Raw genomic sequence first — 23229 nt, 5'->3', positions numbered from 1 at the left:
GTGATTAAACGACAGGAAACCTACTATGAAGCATCCGGGGATTTTGCGTTATTTTTAGGAGATGTTGTCACGGGGATTCCCCGTTACCTCATACACAAAAACCCTGCTTCAAAACATCGCGTTCAGTTTCGTTTTCTATTCAAAGCCTTATCTCTCCTTCCGCAAAGACTTGTAATAGCCCACACGTTATTCTTCCCTTCAGCTTTCTTTACAAATATACCGTTCAGATCAGGAATCGAGGCACTTTTACAGCTTATACTACATTGGATTATCAAAGACTTGTGTCCACCATTTTGTAATAGTTCTCGTTGAAGTAAAGAGATGTAAAAAGGAAGCCAACTTCACTTCACTTGCTAAAGATCGATCACTCAAGACTGTCTTCGACTATGAATGCTATGTCTACAAGTCCTAAAAGCAGCCTGTCTGATACAGACGACTTTGTAATGGTCTCTAACAGTCCGCCTCCTTCCACTTCTGTAGAAGTCTTGAAAGAAAGTTTAGAGCAAAAGGAATACGGCGAGCAACCTTCAAGCGATCTTCTTCCGAAGGCTGTCTCAGAAAAGCCTAAAGATAACGAGATACTTGAAAAATTTGTCGCTCTTGCAAAAGAAAACGAAGAATTGAGAGAGACTCTAAAACACAACAACAACACCCTTCAGGTGAGCTGAATATTACTTGTGCAAGCCGTTTGTTTGTCTCTCTCTCATTTTCGCATGAAAAGACTGTGAGAAACATTACAATTATTATCCATAAACCTCAAGGTTATGTGATACATAATATCCAAGGACAACGTACTAGAATGCTAGTGTTATATACAATAAGTTTCATCAGTGTTTTACTATGTGTTTGTGTTGATCAAGCCATAGCGGAAGTCAAAGAGATGCATTAAACATGTCACCTGATTTTAATCACTGCGGTTTTCCATATTCTGCGAACTCGGTAGTTGCGAGCTGCACGCTGAAATTTGTGTTTTTTTTGCTGCTGTCAGTCAAAAATAATCAGTTGGTACCTTTTATGTGCTTGACTGGCAGCATTAAGAAAAGAATTTCACGACAAGCTGTTGAAATATCTAAGTTCACAGAATATGGAAAACCGCAGTAACTTCTAAAAGTATTTTGTACATAAGTACTGATAAACGTTTGGCATGTGTACCAATGCATACCATTCTTACTTAATGATACAAGGTTACACCTACATCTAAAAAGCTTCTTAGAAATACTAGGTAAAAAGTGTTATAATATTGCCACTGCCCTGCTGTATGCTCAACGAGTTTAAACACTACATGTGAGTGGTGTTTCTTGTTAGCTCTCCCTCTGCTTTTGTCAAGGGTTTTTCTTCAGGTTTTCCAGTTTTCCTTGCAAAAATCAACTTCTAAATTCCAATTGAAATTTAGCTTAAAAATTTCAATTACAAAATCAATGCAAAATAAGTACAAATTGACCCTGTGACATTATGAAACTCAGAGAAAAACCCTGGAAGCACAGGAGAGGACCAATGAACTACTCTACTCACACATACAACACCCAGCCTGGAGGGACTCAAACCTGGGTCACATTGATGAGAGGCCAGTGCTCTCATCCCTATGCCACCTGTGCCTCCCAAACAATATTAACATTGACAATAATCGTGGGCAGGAATGGGGTTTTTACAGACACCCAATGAACCTATCCTTAATATGCACCTCCATTAATGGTACAATATTTATTTATTCTTTAGAAACACATCAATGAATTTGCTGAAATGCAAGACCAATACAAACAAAACAATGAAACTATCAAGAAAGAGCACCAGAAAGCAAAAGAGGTAGTTACAAAACTCAGAAATGAAAACAAATCCTTAAAGGAACAACTGAAATCACTGGATATTGAAAATGGCAAAATCTTGAAGAAAGAGAAAGAACTGGGAATAGAAAAGGAGAACGCTTTTCTGAGACAGCAGATAAACACGCTCAAGGAACAGATATCACAGATTGATAACCAAATCGAGGACAATCAGGTAGAAATTAAATAATTAATTTTCTATAATTAATTTTTGTTACTTTAATGCCTATTTAATGTTACTTTAACGTTACTTTAATGCCTATTTAATGTTTCTGCGATCTGACTGACAGACATTTGGAGCCGTTTGCAGACATTGGGGTTCACAAAAGTCCTTAAATATTTTTCGGTGAAGCTTAAAATAAATCATAGTAATATGTACCTAACATAATGCTGTTTTGACATTAATATTTAAAAAACTCAATTTATTTGTAGTTTACAGAAGTAGCTGTAGAGAATTGGCATCAACTTCTTGGCTCCATTGCTTCTTATGAGTATCAGACAGGAACATTGTTTCATGGCATAGAAAAACAACATGAATCAAGCAGTGAAGTAAGTAGTGAGGACATAAGTAGCCAGAAAGATGGCTATTCTCAGTTGGAGGCTGTGAAGGTTGACTTGGATAAGTTGAAAGACGAGAAGGACCACATGGAAAAGCAGCTGCTAGAGATGTTGGAAATAAACAAGAAACTACAAACAAGGTCTGAACATGCTAAGGAAGAGAAGGAGGAGTTACAGAAGATGTTAAATGAAAGGTTAGAGAAGGATGCAGAAAGAGGTAATGAGCAACAGGAGCTCAAAGAAATGGTACACAACCTGAATGCCAAGGTCGAGAGCTTGAATGAGGAGCTACAAAAGAAAACCCAGGAAATGTCAGAGGCAGAAAAAGAAAATAAGAGATTAGCAGCAGAATGTGAAGTACGATTTCAAAAGGAGGAAGAGCTGAAGCAAAAGCTGAGAGAAATGGAAATTGAAATGTTAAAGGTACAGTATATGCCACCCACCCTTCCCCCCCACCCAATATTGGGCTAAAGCTAGCAAGGTTTGAGTATATTTAGTACTACCCTTTCTATCTGATGAAGTTATAATGACTAAATATATTCCTCTTTTATGAGGGGAGTCAGGATTGTGTGGTGGTAAAATGCTCGCCTCTCACCTCTCTGAGGTATGAGGTTCAAATCCCACTTGCCCCATGTGAGCTGAGTAGCTAGGTTGGTTCTCTTTCTGGCTCTGAGGATTTTCCTGGCCCTCTGGTTTTTCCACCCTCCTCTCAAAATCAACCCTAACTAATTCTGGTTAGAGCTGTGTTGCAGGGTGATGCATGGACTGTATAGTGGCTGTCAGAGGTGCCCTCTCATTGCTTTCAGTTTGACCCCATTAAGCTGCACCACTGCTGCTCTCTGCTCTAGCCTCAAATCATATAGAGTTATTTATAATGCATAATTTATGTCAAAACCATTGTTACTGATAATAGAAAGCTGATGAAGATGACAGTGTCAGCAAGGAGAAGTTTGAAATGATAAAAATGCAGTATATCAAATATCAAGGACAAGTGGATAAATTGGAAAATGAGAAAAAAGAGCTGCAAGATAAATTGAAGCCTTCAGAAGAGCAGAAAAACAAACTGCAAGAAGAGCTGGACAATGTGAAAAAGGTGTGCTAGAAACGTTTATTGCAGGTTGTATCTCTTGCCAGTTAGAGTGTCCGCACTAAGACATCAATTAATTCATAAAGTTAATTAATATTCAGGACAAAGAAATGGCAGAAGAGAAGCTGCTTGAATCCAGAAAGCTAATGGAAGAGGAATTAGAATCTCGTTCAGAAACATACAGAGAAAAGCTAATTCAGTTGCACTCAGAGCTGGAAGAAGGAAGGAATAGAGAAGAGCATAACTTGAAGCAACTCGAAAATCTGCAATCAGAGGTTGAGGAAGGGAAAAGGAGAGAAGTGATGCTTCAAGAAAGGCTGGAAACCTTTCAAACTACACTGGAAGAGAAAGAGTCCATGGTAGAGAGCCTACAAGATCAAGTCTGTCATTTGATAGAGGAAAATGAATCATTCAAGGTCAAGAATGATAAACTGACAGATATAAATGCAAGAAGGTATTTAGGATTATTAATAATTATTACCTTTTACCAAGATGACCCAGACAGGCATCTGTGTTGTTGGCTTCTGCCATCAAAATATTAGGGGAAGCATGGGTGGTGTAGGAATGAGAGGGCTCGCCAGCTCTTCTGATACTCAGTGTCATGATGTGAGTATATTTTCTAAAGGTAGTTGGTTCTCTCCTGTACTTGACCAGTGTTCCCTGGTTCCCCCCCCCTGGCAATCATGATGTCGACTGCATATAATTAAGAAACTTTCATTTAGTATAGTATTTGGGTTTGCCATGAAAGTATTGCAAACCTCTGATTACCTGCAAGCTTGTGAAAAATTGCTGTCAGATGCTGGGCATCCAGGGCTTTGGATTTCAATACACTTGCTGCTGAAATGTTATAAAAGACCAAAGACACCAATGCAATGCATTAAAAACCCATATACATACAAAAGCAATGTAAAAAGGACACACACAAACAAAAAGTGATGTAAACAACACAAACACACTCACACAAAAGCTTACAAAATACACAAGCAATGCACAGGGTTCGTGCTGAGGTAACCACTTAGAATTCAAGGACTATTCAAGGAGTAAACAAGGACCCAAAAATAAATTTTCAAGGAGTATGTTCAGCTAAATATGCCAAGGTTTTACACGGTGGTTGCACATGGCTGACATTCAGATTTTTCAATCTTTCCAACTAGATCTATTTCAATACCATGCAAGTAATGATCAAATTCAAGGAGTTTTCAAGGAGTTTTGCTAAAAGCGTAAAATTCAAGAGCTTTTCAAGCGCCCTTGAAAACGTGAATTAAATTCAAGGAGTTTTCAAGGAGTTTAAGGAGTAGCATGAACCCTGAATGCATAACAACACACATACGCACAAAGTGATGTAAAAAGAAATACAAACACACTCATATACAAAAGCTTATAAATGTCCTTTGAAGTGGTTCAATAATATTTATAAACTCTAAAAGCATCACTTTCCCTTGATCAAAAAAATGTGAGTAATGTGATAGTTAGCCAATGTGTTACTTTCAAAATGTTTACTTAATCATTCTAATTTCCACTCTTAGAGATAAACTGTATGAGGGGAGAATGAAAAACATGGAAAAGGAAGGCTACAATAGACAAAAAGAGAAGTTAAGTCTTATTGAAATGTTGAAGACTCAAATTGGATCATTAAAGGAGGAAAACAAGAAATACTTGGAACAACGCCAGATGTCCAGGTCTGTACCAAATACATAACATAGTCTATTATAAACTGGCAGAGTGCAAACAATATTACTGTAAACTTTAGTAATACTAAATAGCACAAATTCATGCAAATTCCATGTTTTCTATTGTTTGATTAGCACTATTTTGTACTATTTAGTGATTAGTGTTTCACAGATTAATTTTTAATTGTTTGCACTCTATAATTAGATTTATAACTAAATTCAAATGTAATGAATGGTTGAGGTTGGGTTTTATGGAATCTTTCTAATATGATCAAAAAACTGACAAGAGTGGCCACTCAGTTTTTTTTGTTGGTGCAGTAGGCTGTTGGTAGGTTTTTGGGTCTGGTTGTACAAAGCCTAGATAGCGCTATCAGTCAGATAAATCTTATCCAGTGGATAAATCTATTGGATAACAGCATCAACTTATCCACTAGATAAGGATTTATCTGCTGGATAGCGCTATCCAGGCTTTGTACAACCGGGCCCTGGTACATGTACGGTTGTTTGGTTCATTGGTTCTTAACAGGTTGTTTGGCAGGCTGTTGTCCCCTGAACAAGGACGCAAGAATGACTTTCTCAATAGTCCCCTTCACAGTTCCCTGCGCCATCTTGAAAGGTAGCCATGCCTTTGCATTGAAGTGAGATGACAATGAGTTTGCAATGATAGAGACATGTAAATAATTGTCCAAGGTGTTAAAAAAAGGTCTCTATCATTGCAAGCTCACCGTTCCTCTCACTTCGATACAAAGGTGTGGCTACCTTTCAAGATGGAACAAGGAACTGTGAAGGGGACTATCGCAAATGACTTCACCCTTAAAGCATTATGCAAGCAATATTAATGGTAAATATCTGTACTCATGTCCTGTTATTAGGAAGGAAATAGAAAGATTGGAAACCCAATATGAGTCACTGTTGAAAGAATATGATGAGTTACTCAATTCATATAATGGAACTCTTGAAGAATCCAGGGTAAGAACGCTTTACAATAGGACACTATATCTGTAGTGAGGACTTCCTGTATAGGAAGGCCCGTTGCTAGGGGTGGTTGATGGGTCAAACAAACTCTCTCTCCACCTTTGTAGGAGTAAAAATTAATATTTAGCATTATCTTTTTTTCCCAAGAAATGGCATAACTAAGGATTGCCTTCAGTGTTCCTACAAAACAAATCATTAAATAAATGAAACAAATTTTTGATACAATAAAATTAATATTATTGTATCAAATCCTTCCACCCAATGCATATTCCAGTCTTTCTTCAACCCTTATTTTCGCAAGCCAATTCTTCCCAATTTCTAAATATTCTTTTCTTTTCTTGTAAATTGTACATTAGTTTATATCCATCTTTTGTAGCAAAATAGTAAATTACAGATGGGATCTGCCAGTAAAATTAAGCTACATAAACACTTATTGAAATTAAACTCACATTTTCCACTTTCTCTTCCACAGAGTAAGCGCAGTGATGCTTCAGCAGAGATTGATACTTACAAGAGGCAGATAGATTTCCTATCTGCAGAACGATCATGTTTTGAGGAAGCCTTGCACAAGAAAGAATTTCAAATACAAAAGATGGTGGAAGATCTTCAGGACTTACAAAGCTGTAAGGAGAGGGTTCCTGTTCTGGAACAGCAGGTTAGTCTCATCACCACTCAACTCAGTGTATTATTGCCTGCAGGTGATAACAACTCACCCCTCCTTCATCCCACAGTATAACCTTTGTGTGTATATGTGTGTTAGGGGGGAGGGGGTGGGGGTTGCAGGAGCAGCACTTGGTTGCACAATAGGGTGGTACCTCCTTTTTTGTTACGCATGAATAGCAAAGATAAGAAAAGAAAAACTGTGCCATTTCTGTTTTTAATTTACTACGAGAATACAATTTTCTAGCTTTCGTTAACTAGCTTTAACTATATTAGTCGTTTTTCGTTGTTTACTTGTTTGTCGTAATCAACTTGTCATTTTTTCCCCTTAGTTGGAAGTTTACTGCAATGACTTCCGAGCAGAACGCGAAGCTCGTGAAAGACAACACGAGGAGTACGAAAGAGTAAGAATGGAGAACGAGGACCTACAACGCGAGCTTGACAACTTAGCAAATAACCAAATGGCAGAAATGCAGCGACGTCACGGCAGCCACGTGCCTCATCATTCCGTGATAGGATTGGTCAACCAGCAGCCATTCAGAAATGGCTTTTATAGGCGTGGTGGTGAACCCGATCCAAGAGGAGGTTTTGAGTCAGGCGGAGGTGGAAATGCACCTGGCCAGGGAACCCCTGACGAACAGTCTGAAGATCCATACCAGTGTCATGGATGTCGAAAAAAATTTTTTCGCTTCAGTGAACTACAAACTCACGTGAGGGAATGTCCAGCGGCTCTCCATGGCAACGGCCCTCCTCAGGCAGGAGTGGGAAACTCTCAGCCATATTGCCCAAAGTGTGGTAATGAGTTCCCTGATCTTGACACGCTTCAGATCCACGTTTTGGAGTGTTTGGACACAGAATGACTGGACCATTAAGGGCTGCAGAAGGTGGCTGTATCTGGGTGTAACCGTTAGTTCAGTATTTTAATGCTTATTAGTGTCCAGTGGCATCTTCTCCAGGGTGACAATGCTTTTCATTTTTTATGGCATCCTTAGAATTTAATAGACATTATTGCTCCATCGTCTAAGCCTCCGACATCCTACAGCCCAGCTGTACCTTATCTTCCATGCAGCTATCATTTATGCTGTGGTTACGTCATCGAATATTAATGATCCTTTTTCCACGATCGATTTTCTTACTTTTACAGTATTGTCCCTGACTGCTCCTGTTAGTGAAACTTTTAGAATCAAAATATTATCATCATCATCATGTATCATCATTGTGTATCGCCATCATGTATCATCATCATGTATCATCATCATGTATCATCATCATGTATCATCATCATGTATCATCATCATGTATCATCATCATGTATCATCATCATGTATCATCATCATGTATCATCATCATGTATCATCATCATGCATCATCATCATGTATCATCGTCATGCATCATCATGTGTCATCATCTTCATGTATCCCCATCACGTACTGATTATCATCAATAATAATCATCATTATCATCACCACCACCATATTCATTGAACATCATCACCATCTCTCATATAAGTAATATACACTTATTTCAATAAAGTTAGTCACCAGAAAAGCTACAAAGCTGAGACCGACAAGGATTATGGGTAGATACATTTTACATGTTTCAACCGCTTGATAACTGTTGATGGACTTGAGATCTTCTACCAGTTACAAGTTCACCTCCTATGAGCATCCTCAACTGCTGCAGTTTGTGTCAAAAGAGTTGTCAAAAGTTTTACTTGTTAGATATAAAGTATTTCCCATGATTCTCAGCGATCACAGCTTTCTAGGTTTTTGTTGACTAACTTTATTGAAATAAGTATATACAGTATGAGTGGCCGTGTTGTATCAGATATACAAACTCAAGGCGTAGCTTGTCAAACGTCTAGGTTAGTTCCTTTGTGTTTCACTAAAATTTTCAAAATTAAAGTGAATTTGGCCAAGAAAATCCAACTTAAAGTGCCTATCACCCTTCTGACAATATTCTCAGTATTGATTCTACATGGGGTAAGATGTTGAATAACCCGAAAAAATTACATAGTTTGAGTGCGGCTTCTTGAAGTTATGAAGGTTTTTCCATGTCATATGCTAATGCTGTGACGTATGAGGAGGCATTTATGGTTATTTGTTGTTCCTTGTAATTCGAAACACCGGCTTCTATGGGAAAAATAGCTTGCAATAATTTCTATAAGAGCAATGGGCAAAACAATGACGTATTTCAAATTTAATTTATCTGTACCAGTAGTGTTTTGTATATTAAATGATTACTCCTCATACGTCACAACATTAGCATATGGCATGGAAAAACCTTTATAACTTCAAGAAGTTGCACTTAAACTATATATTTTTTAGTGTTATTCAACATCTTACCCCATGTAGAATTAATACTGTGAATATTGTCAGAAGGGTGATAGGCACTTTGAAGTTTGTTCAAATGAACAAAAATTTGTATCAGATTTACAACACTCTTCACGGTCGTGATTTCAGTTGTATTTTCCTCATGAATTATTAATGAGTTTGACAACAATAGTTATCTTCAGTAATCTTGAATGCCATTTTTCTGCTCCCTATAGCAATCTTTATCTCGTTCTAATAACTTAGTAAGATGCCAGTGACAGTAGTCCTAAACGCTTCGTATTGCATTGCCCAATTACTGATGTGCCAAGATATAATTATATACGACTGATCGACAGTCAAAGAATCCTTGTTGCAGTTAAAACAGCGTTTTAATCATGGATTGGGACTTAGAGTATCAGCCAAATCCCACTAAATAATTATTAAGCTAAATGCTCTAAATGAAGACCCATAACTTGGGTTCTCCAGCTAGTGACAAAGGATATTTGTGTTTATTATGCATGATAAAAATCGAACTAAAATTATAGCACAATTTATTTTGCAATATAAATGGAAATAAAGAGAAATTAGAAAACTTGTTGGTTGTTTGGCTGGCAACAAAAGACCTAATGAAAAATGAACGTCAAAGAGATGGTTAACGTTAGGAAAGGGGAAAAGGATCTTTTGAGGGAATCGATGGAATAGCAGTCATAGCAGAGTCTTAGGTCCTGCTCGTCCCTACTCTCCCGTGCTCCCTCCCTCCTCCAACTCTTGTGCTAGATCCAATGAAATAGTCCTTCACAGTTACTATCATTGCAAACTCGCTGTTTGTCTCGCGTCGATGCAAAGGCACGGCTACCTTTCAAGATGGCGCAGGGAAATGTGACGTGTGATAATTGTACAAGGTGTTAAAAACAGGTCTCTATCATTGCAAGCTCACCGTTCGTCTCGCTTCGATGCAAAGGCACGGCTACCTTTCAAGATGGCGCAGGGAACTGTGAAGGGGACTATTGATGAAAAAATAAGAAAGGATGACGAATCACCCACCCACTGATCAGAGTAGTATAGGGGATGGGGGTTCCAGCGCAACGACCACCGGAGGATTACCCGTCTAAAGTACCCCCCTCGATTCGTACCGCGATTACCCGCATCCCGTGTTTATGTAAAATATGTTAGTCTATATATGGAGTGCGAAGATTGCAAGAGAATTTTTAAGAAAGAAGTGGACTTGAAGAAGCATTTAAAGATGAAGACGAAATGTATGAGCAGCTATGATTGTGGATGTGGTAAGAAGTTTGAGACTAAGGTTAAATTGTTTTGGCATTGTCAGGATTGTGAGTATGACTACGACGATCTGAAAAGGGTCTGGAATTAGGTATAAGATATCTCCTTTTATATAGATGGAATCCCAAAGCAATTTCGAAACGGTGTCAATACCCGGTAACGGTGAGATTGATGTTAGACAGTTTTGGCGTCAGTTAGAAAGGAAGGTCAAGAGAACGCTTCGAAAAGGTATAGAAGAATTAGGAGCCCTGAAAGCGAGCATAATGGTAGAAGTAAGTTTATCAAAAGATGAGGCAACGACGACAGCAATGCTGCGATCAAAGTCGTTAGTGATATTAGAGTCCACGAATCTGGATAGGTCACTCAGCGAAGCCTTAGAAGCAATAATGGAATCGCTGTCTAACTACACGAAAGAAGGATCAGGTTGGACAGTGGAGGAGGTAGAAGGTATGGAGGTTAGCATGGCAAGGTACGTACCAATACGAGGAGGAAGTTACGTGCCCCTGCCGGTGTGGGTAGAAAGGAAGAAAGCCATAGTCAACGTAAAGAATGACGACAACCGCTGCTTTATGTGGGCAATACGATCCGCACTGTATCCAGCAGAGAAGGATCCCTGTAGGACAAGTAAGTATCCCACAGACGATTTAGAGTGGGATGGTGTGGAATTTCCCATGCAGTTGATAGACATCCCCATATTTGAGGAAATAAACGATTTAGCAATTAACGTTTACGGAGTCAGAGACCAAACGATAGTACCACTAGTGTTGTCAAAGAGTAAAGGAGAACGAATACACCTTTTCTACCACGGCGGACACTACTCATGGGTTAAACACATTAGCAGACTATTTTACAGACACACCAAACACAAAGGTAAGAAATACTTCTGCGATTGCTGCTTATTATCCTTTACCAGCGTTAAAGCTCTAAAGGATCACAACGAAATATGTCGCGGAGTCGAAGAAGTGGCGCAACGGATCCAGATGCCTACAGATAAGAACCTATCCTACTCAGACCATCAAAAGCAGATGCAGGTGCCTTACGTGATATATGCAGACTTTGAAGCGTTGATAACTAAGGAAGAGCAGAAAAGTGGTGCCACGAATAAGGTGGGATTACACGAGATCTGCTCCTTTGGTTACATAGTAGTCAGATCAGACGGTAAAGCAAACCCTCCTGTGATTTACCGAGGTAAGAACGCAGCTAATGAGTTTCTAGAAGCATTGCGAGAAGAGGAGGGGGAGATAAGAGAACAATTAAGACGTCCAAAGAAGATGGAATTTACCAAAGAGAACCAGGAGGCTTTTACCAAGGCAAAGAAATGCCACATTTGTCAACATACGCTTCTCCAGTTTGGAAGACGAGCCAAGAAAGCGTGGGATGAAGATGGAAAGTATTTAGGAGAAGCTCATTTTAAATGCGGGAAGTATGCTAAGAAGGGTGAGAAGCCGGGAAAGCCCTCCACGCATTGCATTCACTGCCACAAAGCATTTGTTGAGGATTTCTATGTGGATAAGGTTAGAGATCACTGCCACATCACAGGTAAATACAGAGGTGCGGCTCATTGGAAATGTAATATAAACTTCAAAGTAAATCCAGACATGGAGATTCCGGTGTTCTTTCACAACCTCCGCGGTTACGACTCCCATTTGCTACTACAAGGAACGGACGGCTCCGAAGTAAAGTGCATACCCAACAACAAAGAAAGGTACATGTCCGTAACCGTAGGCAAGCTGAAGTTCTTAGACTCGCAGCAGTTCATGGCGGACTCCTTAGCAAACTTGGTTAAATACAACACGGAGTTCCCCATTTCCAGTCAATACGGCGCGGAAAGGAAAGGAGTCTACCCATACGAATACATGGACTCCTGGGAGCGATTCGAAGAGCCCCTACCACCCAAAGAGAGATTCTACAGCACCCTAAACGAGTCTGGTATAAAGGACGAGGAGTACCAGCATGCGTTAGATGTGTGGGAAAAGTACTCCTGTGAGAATATGGGAGAATACCACGACATCTACCTACGTTCAGACGTAGTGCTGCTCGCAGATGTTTTCCAAAGCTTTCGAAAGATGGCAATGGAATACTACGGGTTGGATCCAGCGAACTTCTACACGGCTCCTGGGCTTAGTTGGAGTGCGCTTCTAAAGAAGACAAACGCGCAACTGGATCTCCTAACGGAATACGACATGTACCGCTTTATGGAAGACGGTATCCGCGGCGGTGTTTGCGGACCCAGCAGACGATACGCAAAAGCGAACAATCCCACGGTGGAGTACGACCCGGAAAAGCCAACCACATACATCTTCTACTTAGACGCAAACAACCTCTACGGTTGGGCAATGTCACAGTACTTACCTGTACGCGACTTCGAATGGGACAACATAAAGCCCATAGAGTTTTACCTAAATGTAGGTAAAGAAGACGACAAAGGTTACGTGCTGGAGGTGGACCTGGAATACCCAGAGCACTTGCACGACGCACACAATGAGTTCCCATTAGCACCAGAAGCAATAGAAATACCATTTAAGCAGCTGAGTCCGCTGCAGAGGGAAATGTGTCCTGGCTACAAACCCTACAGGAAGCTAACGATGAACCTGATGGACAAGCGAAAGTACGTGGTGCATTACCGCAACCTGCAGTTCTATGTGCGCCACGGCTTACGCGTGAAGAAGATTCACCGCGTTTTGAAGTTCACGCAGGAACCATGGATGCGCTCCTACATTGACTTTAACACACAAAAGCGTACGCAGGCAAAGAATGACTTCGAAAAGAACCTGTTTAAACTAATGAACAATAGCGTATTTGGTAAGACAATGGAGAACATCCGCAAGCGCGTAAGCATAAAGATAGCCAGCACCAGAGAGGAAGCAGAAGCATACGTGTCACAGCCTGGATTCGTTAGATACGTAGAAATGTTAAACTTCTACGTGATTCACATGAAGAAAGCGAACCTGTTTCTGAATAAACCCGTATACACGGGGTTTACAGTGTTAGACCTATCAAAGCTGCTCATGTATGAGTTTTACTACGACAAGCTAAAACCGAAATACGGTGATAAGTGCCGCCTCTTATACACCGACACCGATTCCTTGATACTAGAGGTACAGACGGAAGACATTTACGAAGACTGTGTTCCCGACATCGATGAATACGACACCAGCGATTACCCACGCGACCACTTTCTTTACTCCCCTAAAAACAAGAAAGTAATCGGGAAAATGAAGGATGAGATGAAAGGAAAACCCATAGTGGAATACGTGGGCCTGAAACCCAAGATGTACAGCGTGCTAAAGCTGGACGGTGTAGAAAAGAAAGCTAAAGGCGTAAAAAAATACGTGGTTAAGAAGGACATTACGCACGAGTCCTACTTAAAGGTCCTGCGTACGCGTAAGGAACAGCGACATAAAATGAACAGCCTGCGCAGCTACGGACATCAAATACACAACGTTACACAGGAGAAGGTGTCACTGTCTGCATTTGACGGTAAGAGGTGGATGTGTGATGATGGTATCCATACGATAGCATTCGGACATCACACGATAAGCAGTTCTTCTTTGACGAACCCACGCGTGGGACCATCATGAAGATAATACAAGATGGGCTGACCCTTCTTAGCTATCGCACTTCGGATCTGGTAAGTTTCCAAAGACCAATTGGGATCCGTAGCTCTTTTGGATCCTCCTTCTAATTCACCCGGCTCATAGAGATATCGAACCGTGACATTACCTAATTTCTTTTCATGGGGGAAGACCGCCCTCGAACTTCTGACGTAGGACTTGTGTTCCACGTGTTTCTTTTTTATGGCATCCTTGGGTTTTATTCCTGTAGCCCTGGCCGCCTCGTTGTTCAAAGCCGCGACGACCTGGGGGAGCCGCTGTGTCCATTCCCTGTTGCGTTTGGAGGGATCTTCCAGCTCTTTCCAATACTGGTATCCAAAGAGACGCTCAGCCAGGGTCTTATTAAATCTTTCGACGATGCTCTGACCCCTGTGGTACTCAGCTTCGGCTCTCCTAATCTTAGTGTCGTGGTCTTTCAGGGTCTTAGTAACGACGCCCATGAACTCTGTCCCCGCATCCACTTGCAGCAGCTTAGGCCATTTCAAAACGCGCTTATAAATCCTACCTAGGGCTTCTGCGACTTCTCCAGAATCCTTGCTGGTTATGGGTTCGGCGTCCTTATATCTGCTTGCGATATCGACTACGGTCAAAGCGTATCTATAGGTCTTTTTTCTCACCTTATCGTGCGGTAAGAAAAGCAAATCCGCCTGATGAACTTCGTTGGGGGCATTTACGGTAAAGCTGGGCCTGGGAATGTACTTGGGCACGGGAAGATAAACCTGCCAGAGGGTTTGTTTTCTTAACCAGTTCTTAGCCGTTTCATCTGATACCCTGGCCGCGGTTGCGAGTTTCTTAATAGCCGACGCTCCTTTCCAATAGCCTTCAGGCCCATAGTAAATCCTTTTGAGTTTGTCCTCTACGCGGCCCATTATATGAATAGAATCGCGCTTCGCTTGATTCAAGCGAAGGATAGGACAAGATTGATCTTGCGTCCGTTAAAATCCACCGTCTTTCCGTCCACCTTAATGGTGATGTTTATGCTTTCTACTAAATTAGACAAGTCATAACTCAAAGAAATGGGAGTGTATTCTTCTGAGTCAAATGGATTACCTTTGGGTAGAAACTTGGACATAAGAGAAGACTTTTCTCCATTGTTGTAACTATGAACCAAGTCGCAATAGACTTCGTAAGAGGATGCGACTTTCCATTTCACAGGTATGGCTGTGTTGGTAATCGTCTTGCCTGAGGCACATAATAAAGATCCCAATGGGTCAGACTTTCCAAAAGTCATTGAATAGTTTGGCATATTGTGTTTGAGGGTCATTTCGTGCGGCAACCCCGTGGTGAGAGTATAACCGTGTTTTGCTAATTCCTTGGCCAGTGTAACTGGTGTGTAATGTCCATCGGGCAGCAATACGGCTTGATAGTTAGATCCTCCTGTATGCTCAGTGACTATGCCCCTAATCAGGTTATACCAAGAATTGTACAAAGAGCAACTAACCAGCCGAACCTTATGGGCTTTGATGGGAGGATTCAAGTAAGTGGTAAAGTCATTCTTGTCGCTTTCCAAAAAGACGATCATATATTTCAGGAAACACAGTTTCCTTCGTTAGAGCAGATACGCCAAAGCTACGCCTCCCGCCAGCCCTGCGACTCCTACAAATACCAGCTCATTGTCTTTTTGTTTCTTAGAAGGCTGATAGTAATTCTTAAACTGAGGCTTTCTTAACCCCGTTAATGCCGCGGGGTGCGCCTGCGCATAGAGCTTAAAGGCGTAGTCTGTATTTTCGAAGTTCTTGTCTGCCTGCATTTTGTCTTGGTAGTTCTTGTCCAACCAATCCCTGTAAGCTTGTCTTTTTTCATTCCAAGCTGCCACGTCTCGCTGATATTTCTCCAGCGCCAAATCGTGTCTCTTCCTCTCAGCGGTTAAATCTCCGCTTTTGTCGCCTCTGACTAATCTATCCAAATACTGACCACCATAATTAGCTCCAGTGAATGCTAAAGCTGCAATAACTCCACCTACGACCACGCTAGCCATATATATTACACCGTAGGGAGGTACTTTTCCTTCCGTAGGTAATCCTTTACCATGATAGCCCCGCCAACGGCAGCCGTCATCTTAGCAAAATTAGCGAAGCTCTTGCTTGGGTCTTCAGTAAAGTCTTCTTTGAGCACTTTCTTACCTACCCAACCAATACCCGCAACGATGGAAGTAATGATAGCTGCTTCTTCAACAGTTTTCAACAACGCGGTCGACATTATATTACAAAGCGAGAAGGTTATTACTCCATTTCGGGGATCTTACTCTTAGGGGGCTCCTGCACGGGTGCGCGATATGTTGCGGCCTCCCACTTTACTTTTGGCTTTGCTGCCCGCCATTGTAAGTAGAGGCTGCCTGCTGCTATAGCGACTCCTAACGCGCCAATGACGTAGCCGGGATTCCAAAAGGATTCCTCTTCTTCTACCTTTTCCTCCTTTTTTGCCTTGTTCTTTTTATTCATCTCTGCGAGCTTCTTTCCCGCGGCAACTCTGCCTGGAGATTTAGCCTTGGTAATCTTCTGCTCCTCCTGAGGTTGCTCTGCCTTCGACTCTGGTTCACTCATTTATATCTAAGGACTTGAAGGACTTGACAAGTAACTTGATGACGACTTGACAATGACTTGACAATGACTTAAGGACGACTTGACTAAGTACTTGACAACGACTTGACTAAGTACTTGAGGCGACTTGATCAGGTACCTCAGTAAGTGCTGCCTGGAAGACCTTTTCGACTTCTCTGTCCTTCTTGAAGTCCTTCCAAGACACCAGTACCTCCTTCAAGTCGACATGCTGAGCTACGTGTAAAGCTGCAGAGGCAACTGCCATTAACTTACCGCACTTCAAAGACAACCAGCCGCAGGTTATTTTAAGTTCTTGGGATATGACATAGTCCTCGCTTATGTCCTTCCGTAGTTGCTCCACGTCGTCTATGGGCAGTGCAAGTCCGAGAAGCTTGGTGGCAAGTCGGATAGCGGAGTCTGCTACGGCGTCCGTGGTCTTACTTGCAAGGGCAGCCTCATACCTCTTATGGAACTTTTTGACTTCCTCTTCCGACAGCTTATTAACTTGCTCATGGTTGAGGTCCTTACCTATCATTTCTTTACACTTCCCAGAAGACACCAGGATGTTAAGTTGTTCCTTAAGGTTACTTTCGTTTAGCTGTGTGGGGACTTCATCTAAGAGCTGCTCAATATCCATATACATTAGGAATCATAGATTCCAACCGTGTAGGGAAACCTCAAAGAGAAGATCATTTTGGAATGTTGGTGCGTTTTTAAATGCCGCATGTATTCGTGTAACTGTTCCTTGCTTATCTCACCGCCGTAGTCGCTTAAGATGGTTTCCAGGTCTGACTTACTGGGCGTATAAAATACGACAAGTGAACCTATGTTTTCCCTAAAGGGTTTAGAGACGCTGGTAAGCTGCTGGGAAAGCAACCAAACGCTGATATTGTCGTGTCTGCCGCTGAAAGCGAGCTTCACTAATTCGGAAGTGCGTCTTTTTACGTCGTCCCCGCAGGCGATGTCATCCAGTATGAGTAAAGTCTGTGTACTCGCTCGTCGGGCCTCGCGAGACGAGAATTGTCGGTGCCAAAACTTAAGATGGCTGGATAACTCATTAGGATCTAAGATATCCACGAAGAAGTCGTCATCTTTCACTCCTATGCCTTCCCAGGTGCGGTTATTCACGTATGTGGGACAAAGTAGCACTATGTAGTCAAATCGGTATCTAAAGGGTCCTAATAGCTGCTCCACGACGAATTGGGTCTTTCCGCAGCCGGTGGGTCCTACTATCAGAGCATTGCAGGGAATATGGTTCGGATCCATTATATATACGATGGACCCAGTGGACGCAGTAAGAAGAATTGTCGCCGGCGCAAAAGATAAAAGAGACACCATAGAAATGCAAAGGGAAGAGATCGATCGGCTGCGGGAGCGCGTGCAGGAGTTGTACGACGAAATGTGCGGTCTGAAGCGCGCGGAAAGGTTTGGTGCGCTTTTGACGATGGCCGGCTGGGCAAAAGAAAGCGTGCAGGACTTTATTAAGTATCCCTTATAAGGCTTAAATAACACTTAGTTATAATGAAGTGCAAGCAATGTGAAAGGGAGTTCAGCAGCAAGCAAAGATTGCAATATCACGTCGAAAGACGGGTATGCAGTAAGGAAGTAAACAACGTCACTGTTTGCGAAGACTGCGGCAAGCAGTTTAGCAGCGCGCAGGCTTTGGAGTACCATCGTAATAAAAGGGTTTGTTTAAAGAATGTATGCGTGCGCTGCGACGAGAACGTTACCGACGCCTGGCACCGACATAGATGCTACGGTAATTACGATCTGCTGGGCGTAGCATGTGAGGAGCACGGTGACGTTGCCGCCCGATGTTGTCCGGTAGACACCACGAAAGAGTTAACGCAAAGGAAGAAAGAAATAGACGAAACGTTTGCGGAGTTTGACCTCGTAGAAGGTGTAAGGTGGGAAGATAGGGAATATTGGGAGGCAACTTGTGAGCGCTGCGGCTGTCAAAGGAGCGGTCAACATATTTGGCAGTGTTTGTATGAGGGTCAAGGTGGTTTTAAAGAGTACTTAGATCGCTTTGATGCTTGGCATGCCAGTAACGAGGCGGCAAGGAAAGCCCGTAGAAGTTAGAAAGGGACCTAAGATAATAAGATAGGGTTTGTGCAAAGAGTCTCAAATCCTGATCTTATTTTTATTGTTGTTTGTTAAGTATCATCAACAAAACAACAATAAAAATAAGGACCCCTTTTAAAGGAGGTTGCGCACTAAGAACAAATAAGGCATAGACCTCTTTTCGTGTCCCAAAAGACGTCGATTCATATTCCTAGGTAGTAAAGTACGACTTGTGCAAAGAGTCTCAAAATACGACTTTATTTTTCTTGTTGTTTGTTAAGTATCATCAACATTTAACAAAACAACAAGAATAATAGGAACCCCTTTTAAAGGTATATGCTAGCCTACGCAGCCGCCTTCTTAGGAGGATTCCTAATCACCCTTTCAATATATGGACTGTATTACGTGTGAACTACCAGCCGATTGCATTACGCCCCCAAAACCGCGTAAAAAATACACCTGCCTTCATTGCGGCAGTGCATTCCCCGAAGGATCCTTTGTGGGGCATTGGTGCTCCGCGGATCCTAAAGCGCAGCGGACTTTAGCAGACATTACGAATGCAGAGGACTCTCAGGCTCATACTTAACCACGTCGAATACCCACCTGCCATCCTTTTTACCATGACTCATAACATGGGTAACATCCTGCCCTTCGATGGCGTACCTTATCCTATCGGGCGCCCAAAGGGTGTATGTTCTTTTTTTATTCTTTAAGACCAAGCGCAGGCGGTCCAAGTCTTCAAAGACCACATAATTCTTTATCTCGTAAATCTCCCCCACCTGCAAATCCCTCCAGTGCGTTTGTATAAACTTTAACTCGTTAAATTTACCCTTGTCCATATATTCTATGAAATATCTTTAAGTGTGTTGCCAAAGTCTCCGAGGTTTTAAAGCCCTTACAACACCACCTGCAGGGAATTCGTAGGTGTTCAGCATACGCAGTGATCTCCCTGCAAATGACATCGTAGTCGCTGCTTATGAGCACCTTATAGCCGTTTTCTTCATACCTCTGTAAGAGTAGTTGCTGATCCTCAGATAACCTGCCGTTGCCTTTCGGGGTCTTTAGCTCTAAGCAGAATCCACAGTAATGTGTATGCGCATTCAAGATCATTAAGTCGGGTTGACCGCGTTGATATCCTTTCTGCCAGCACTTTATGCGTTTGCCGTCCGAATCCTGCAGTTCACCTAGACCGGGGGCTATGAGCATTTGGGGGTAAAACCTGCGGATGTAGTCCACTACCTTTTTATGCAGGTCAAATTCATTTTCTATTTTGAATACCAACTTGTTTGGACCGTCAAACCGCCTTTCGATCTCGTATTTACCTGTTTTCCTTAGCGTAGGGAGAACGTCGCCCAACACCCATTTCCTGAACTCCTTGGCTGCGGACTTTTCAGATCCAAATATTAACTCGTAAAGGCCCATTTCTGTTACGTAAACGGAATGCGGTTGCGCATTAAGGGTGTCGGCCAGATTGACACCCTTTATGTGCCTCAAAGTTACCTTGTTTTCCTCTGAGACGTGTGCTCTAGCTGCGTCCCTAGAGTTAACGTAGCCCAACGCCAAAGCCACCTCCTTTGCTTTGAAGTACAGTTTGTCGCCTTGCACTATGCATTGCAGTTTGGTTTCGTTGTTTTGAAATACGCGAAGCATATTATACGTAAGGAATATTTTAATAGGCAACGCTTTTTAGCTGATTCATTTCCACGCTTAGCTGCGCGTCTGAGACTACGAAAATGTACGCGTTTATCTTAGTAGTGTCGCTGGCATGTTTGGTGCGCTTGATCTCCAACGTAATGCCGTCCTGGGTATTTACCAGGCGTAAACCCTGACCATGTAGGTCTTCGTCGTTCGTTGTGCGCATGTCGATCCACAGCGCATACTTATCCTTAAAGAATTCCTTTGGGCCAATTTGGTCGCCAAACTTACGCGCGACTTCCCGGTACATGTCCTCGGGCTTTATCCCTTGTGAGTAAACCTTATTAGGCACTCCGTTAATGCTAACGCCTACGTTAGTGATGTTAGGATTAAAGAACGCCTCAGAGTCACGCAATCCTGCCGTGTATGTCTTTGCGAACAGCAACATTATCCCTGTGAGGCTGCGCCTGGGAAGGTTAATGCTTTGGTTGATGACCTCTTCGACGTTGTTTGTAAAGCTGAACGTCTTGTACATCACGACGTGATCGTAAAGGAAAGCCTTCCCGGCGCTGTATTCCATACCGGCGCTACGTGCGAGGTCTTCGCTGTATACCGTTTCGTACTGCAGCTCTAAGTTAGTAACGGAGTATGGGTGGACGGCTGAGGAACTTACGTCCTTTCCCTGCAGGATGTTTGTAGTGTCTGCTAGGGTTACTTCGAACTGCAGTTCGCTTAGCTGCCTTGGGTAGTATGCACCGTGGTTCGTGATAACTTCGAAATCTAATGGAACGACATATTTAGTACCATAAGCCGTCTTTATTTCGTCTTCTCCTGAGGCGCCAGAGGTTGCGCTTCTTACCTTGCGTATGGCATCACTGGCGATTCCCTGCTCTATCCTTTGCGCGCGGTCAAATGCAGTCAACCATAAGTCTTTGTACGTGGTATACAAATCATACCTGTTTAAGTCCAAGAGGGATTCCCCGGCGAACTTTACGCGTATTTTGGAAACGAGGTTTCTACCCACGTTATTGACGACGTAACGCACGTCCGCAGTGTTTGGTTGTATTGCTAGGTCAAACCTTAGCGCCAGGGTGCCAGGAACCAACACTAGGTTATCTGTTAGGCGGGGCACGCCTACGTACAGCGTTTCTCCAGGTTTAGCGCTAGAAGGCGTAAAGGTGACCCGGTGAAAGGTGCGTTCTGCCTTTAGTCCGCCAACCTGCTTAGGTAATGCGTTGGGATTTAACTTTGAGCTTATCATATATAATGGAAGTAGAAGGAACGGATTTTGATCCCCTTACCGAAGAAGGCCAAGTTGATATTAATGACGAAGAATATGAAACCCTGCTTCCTGATGACAATGTAGACCCCCGAGGTCTTTTTGATAAATTGCTGAGCAAGTATGGCGTCAGGGCCCGCGATGCTATGCGTTCCTTGAGAGATAAATTTAGGTCTAAGAACCCCCACACGCCCATTCCAGAATACTTACAAATGGAATCCCTTGGCGTGCGGTCGGACTTAATGACGAACATCATCGAGGACCTAAGAGAGCGATATCCAAACATAAACCTGGCTCTCTTAGACATCCAAATAGGAGATGAAGGGCAGGTCCAAGTTAGAGAATCGGGTAAGAAAAAATGGCACAACCTGTATCAAAGGAAGAATTCCCACCTGCTTAACAACCAGCTTCCAAAAGGAGTCACAAATGCGCTTGGAACGCCCAACTTGACCATGCAGCGAGGCTCGACTAGGAAGGAAATGCGACTGGATTTCAATAAGATCTTTAAGGCGGCAGCTAGATTACCGGCCTTTGCAGGCGGCCATGGAACATACGAAGAATTAAGGGCGCAAGTAGGAACGCTAAGTGAGTCACTCCAAACCAAGACAGAGGAAGTTGCTACGCTGAACTCTCAAAAACGGGAATTGGAGGCCAAGATAAATAAAATACGGACCTTACCAGCACGCCTTGCCGAGCAAGCCTCTTCTGCATACGATTTAGCGGAAGCGCATCGAGAATTGGCCGAGATTGCTACCCGAACGGAGGCAGCTAATAACGACTTAGAACGAATCGCCAGGGAGCGCGAGGACCTCTTAAGGGCAAGTGAGGATTTGGCGGCTCTTAAGGTGTCTTTCCAGAATCTAGAGCTGGAAAACGACGTCCTCGAAGAAAGATTTAAGGAAATGGAAGACGAATTCATGAGGGGAAACAAAGCTACTCTTGAAAGTCATGCCGCCGAAGTTGCCGACTTTCGGCAGCGGATATCTAAGTTGTTAGATGAAAAGACCACTGCCGTGAAGGACTTTCAGAATGCCTTTAGCCGCTTGGCAGGTAAGGATGAGCAGCTAGTACGCATCGGAAATGAATTAGTGGAGAGTAACGCCAGGGAAAGGCGTATTATAGCACAAATGGCCGAAAAGGATCTGGAAATACGACAACTTCAACAGGCCGTCGAAGACTTGGAGTACGAAATAGATCGACAACGAGTAATAATCGAAGATCAAACTCACCCTGAAGAAGAAAGGGAGGCAGCCCAAAAGGAAGTAGAAACCCTTCAGGAAAGAGTTGCGGAATTACAAACGCAAATAGAAGGTAAGGAAAGGGAGCTGGGGCTTACCACCAAGGAAAAGGTAAAAAGAGCCCTTTTGAAGTATGGTCTTCCGCTGGCATTTGCGGTCGCTATTTCGAGCGTAGTAGGCGTGATCTTGTCCGCGCTTAAGGCTACAGGCGCGGGCGTAAAGAAATTAGGCAATGGGCTGACGGACTTGGGAAAAAAGATGGCAGCCGGTCTTCCTGGGCTGCTGGGTTCGGTTGTTTCCTTGGCACTTAGGGCCGGCGGCGAACTGTTAAAGTTCGTGGGGAATAACATTTGGATATTAGTCGTAGCTATTGGGGTGGTACTCCTGAAGAAGATGAAGGGTTGATCTTATCCTTGTGTATTACTGGTGGCTTATCGTCGTCAGGCGCCCGAGGCGTCCTCGACCGGGGATAAGTAAAGATAGTATTCGCACCGC

At 42.7% G+C, this 23229-nt stretch overlaps 1 protein-coding gene and 1 long non-coding RNA gene across 5 annotated transcripts in view; one reads left to right on the top strand and one right to left on the bottom strand.

Annotated features, from left to right (window-relative positions):
* Positions 1–93: 93 nt before the first annotated feature.
* Positions 94–9677, top strand: LOC116301237 (uncharacterized). Of its 2 annotated transcripts, none has more exons than XM_031710263.2 (9): positions 94–659; positions 1717–1995; positions 2253–2801; positions 3292–3471; positions 3567–3919; positions 4992–5144; positions 6008–6104; positions 6583–6765; positions 7103–9677. In XM_031710263.2, the coding sequence occupies exons 1-9, from the start codon at positions 387–389 to the stop codon at positions 7628–7630; spliced, it is 2595 nt and encodes an 864-aa protein (XP_031566123.2). In that variant the 5' UTR covers positions 94–386; the 3' UTR covers positions 7631–9677. The 2 variants fall into 2 exon arrangements, with proteins under 2 accessions (XP_031566123.2, XP_031566122.2); XM_031710262.2 differs by having other exon boundaries at positions 3552–3919.
* The window catches only part of LOC148905578 (uncharacterized), a 57901-nt gene continuing 42473 nt past the window's right edge, over positions 7802–23229 (bottom strand). For all 3 annotated transcript variants that reach the window (XR_016121745.1, XR_016121746.1, XR_016121747.1), the window contains one exon: positions 7802–7932. This is a non-coding gene — a long non-coding RNA (uncharacterized LOC148905578). The remainder of the gene's footprint in view (positions 7933–23229) is intronic.

Source organism: Actinia tenebrosa, unplaced genomic scaffold (assembly GCF_029948245.1).
Source record: "Actinia tenebrosa isolate PJP-AT-01 unplaced genomic scaffold, QUT_ActTen_1.0 PGA_scaffold7__59_contigs__length_16204524, whole genome shotgun sequence".
In the NCBI taxonomy this organism is placed as follows: Eukaryota; Metazoa; Cnidaria; class Anthozoa; order Actiniaria; family Actiniidae; genus Actinia; species Actinia tenebrosa.
This window is presented reverse-complemented; position numbering and strand designations above follow the sequence as displayed.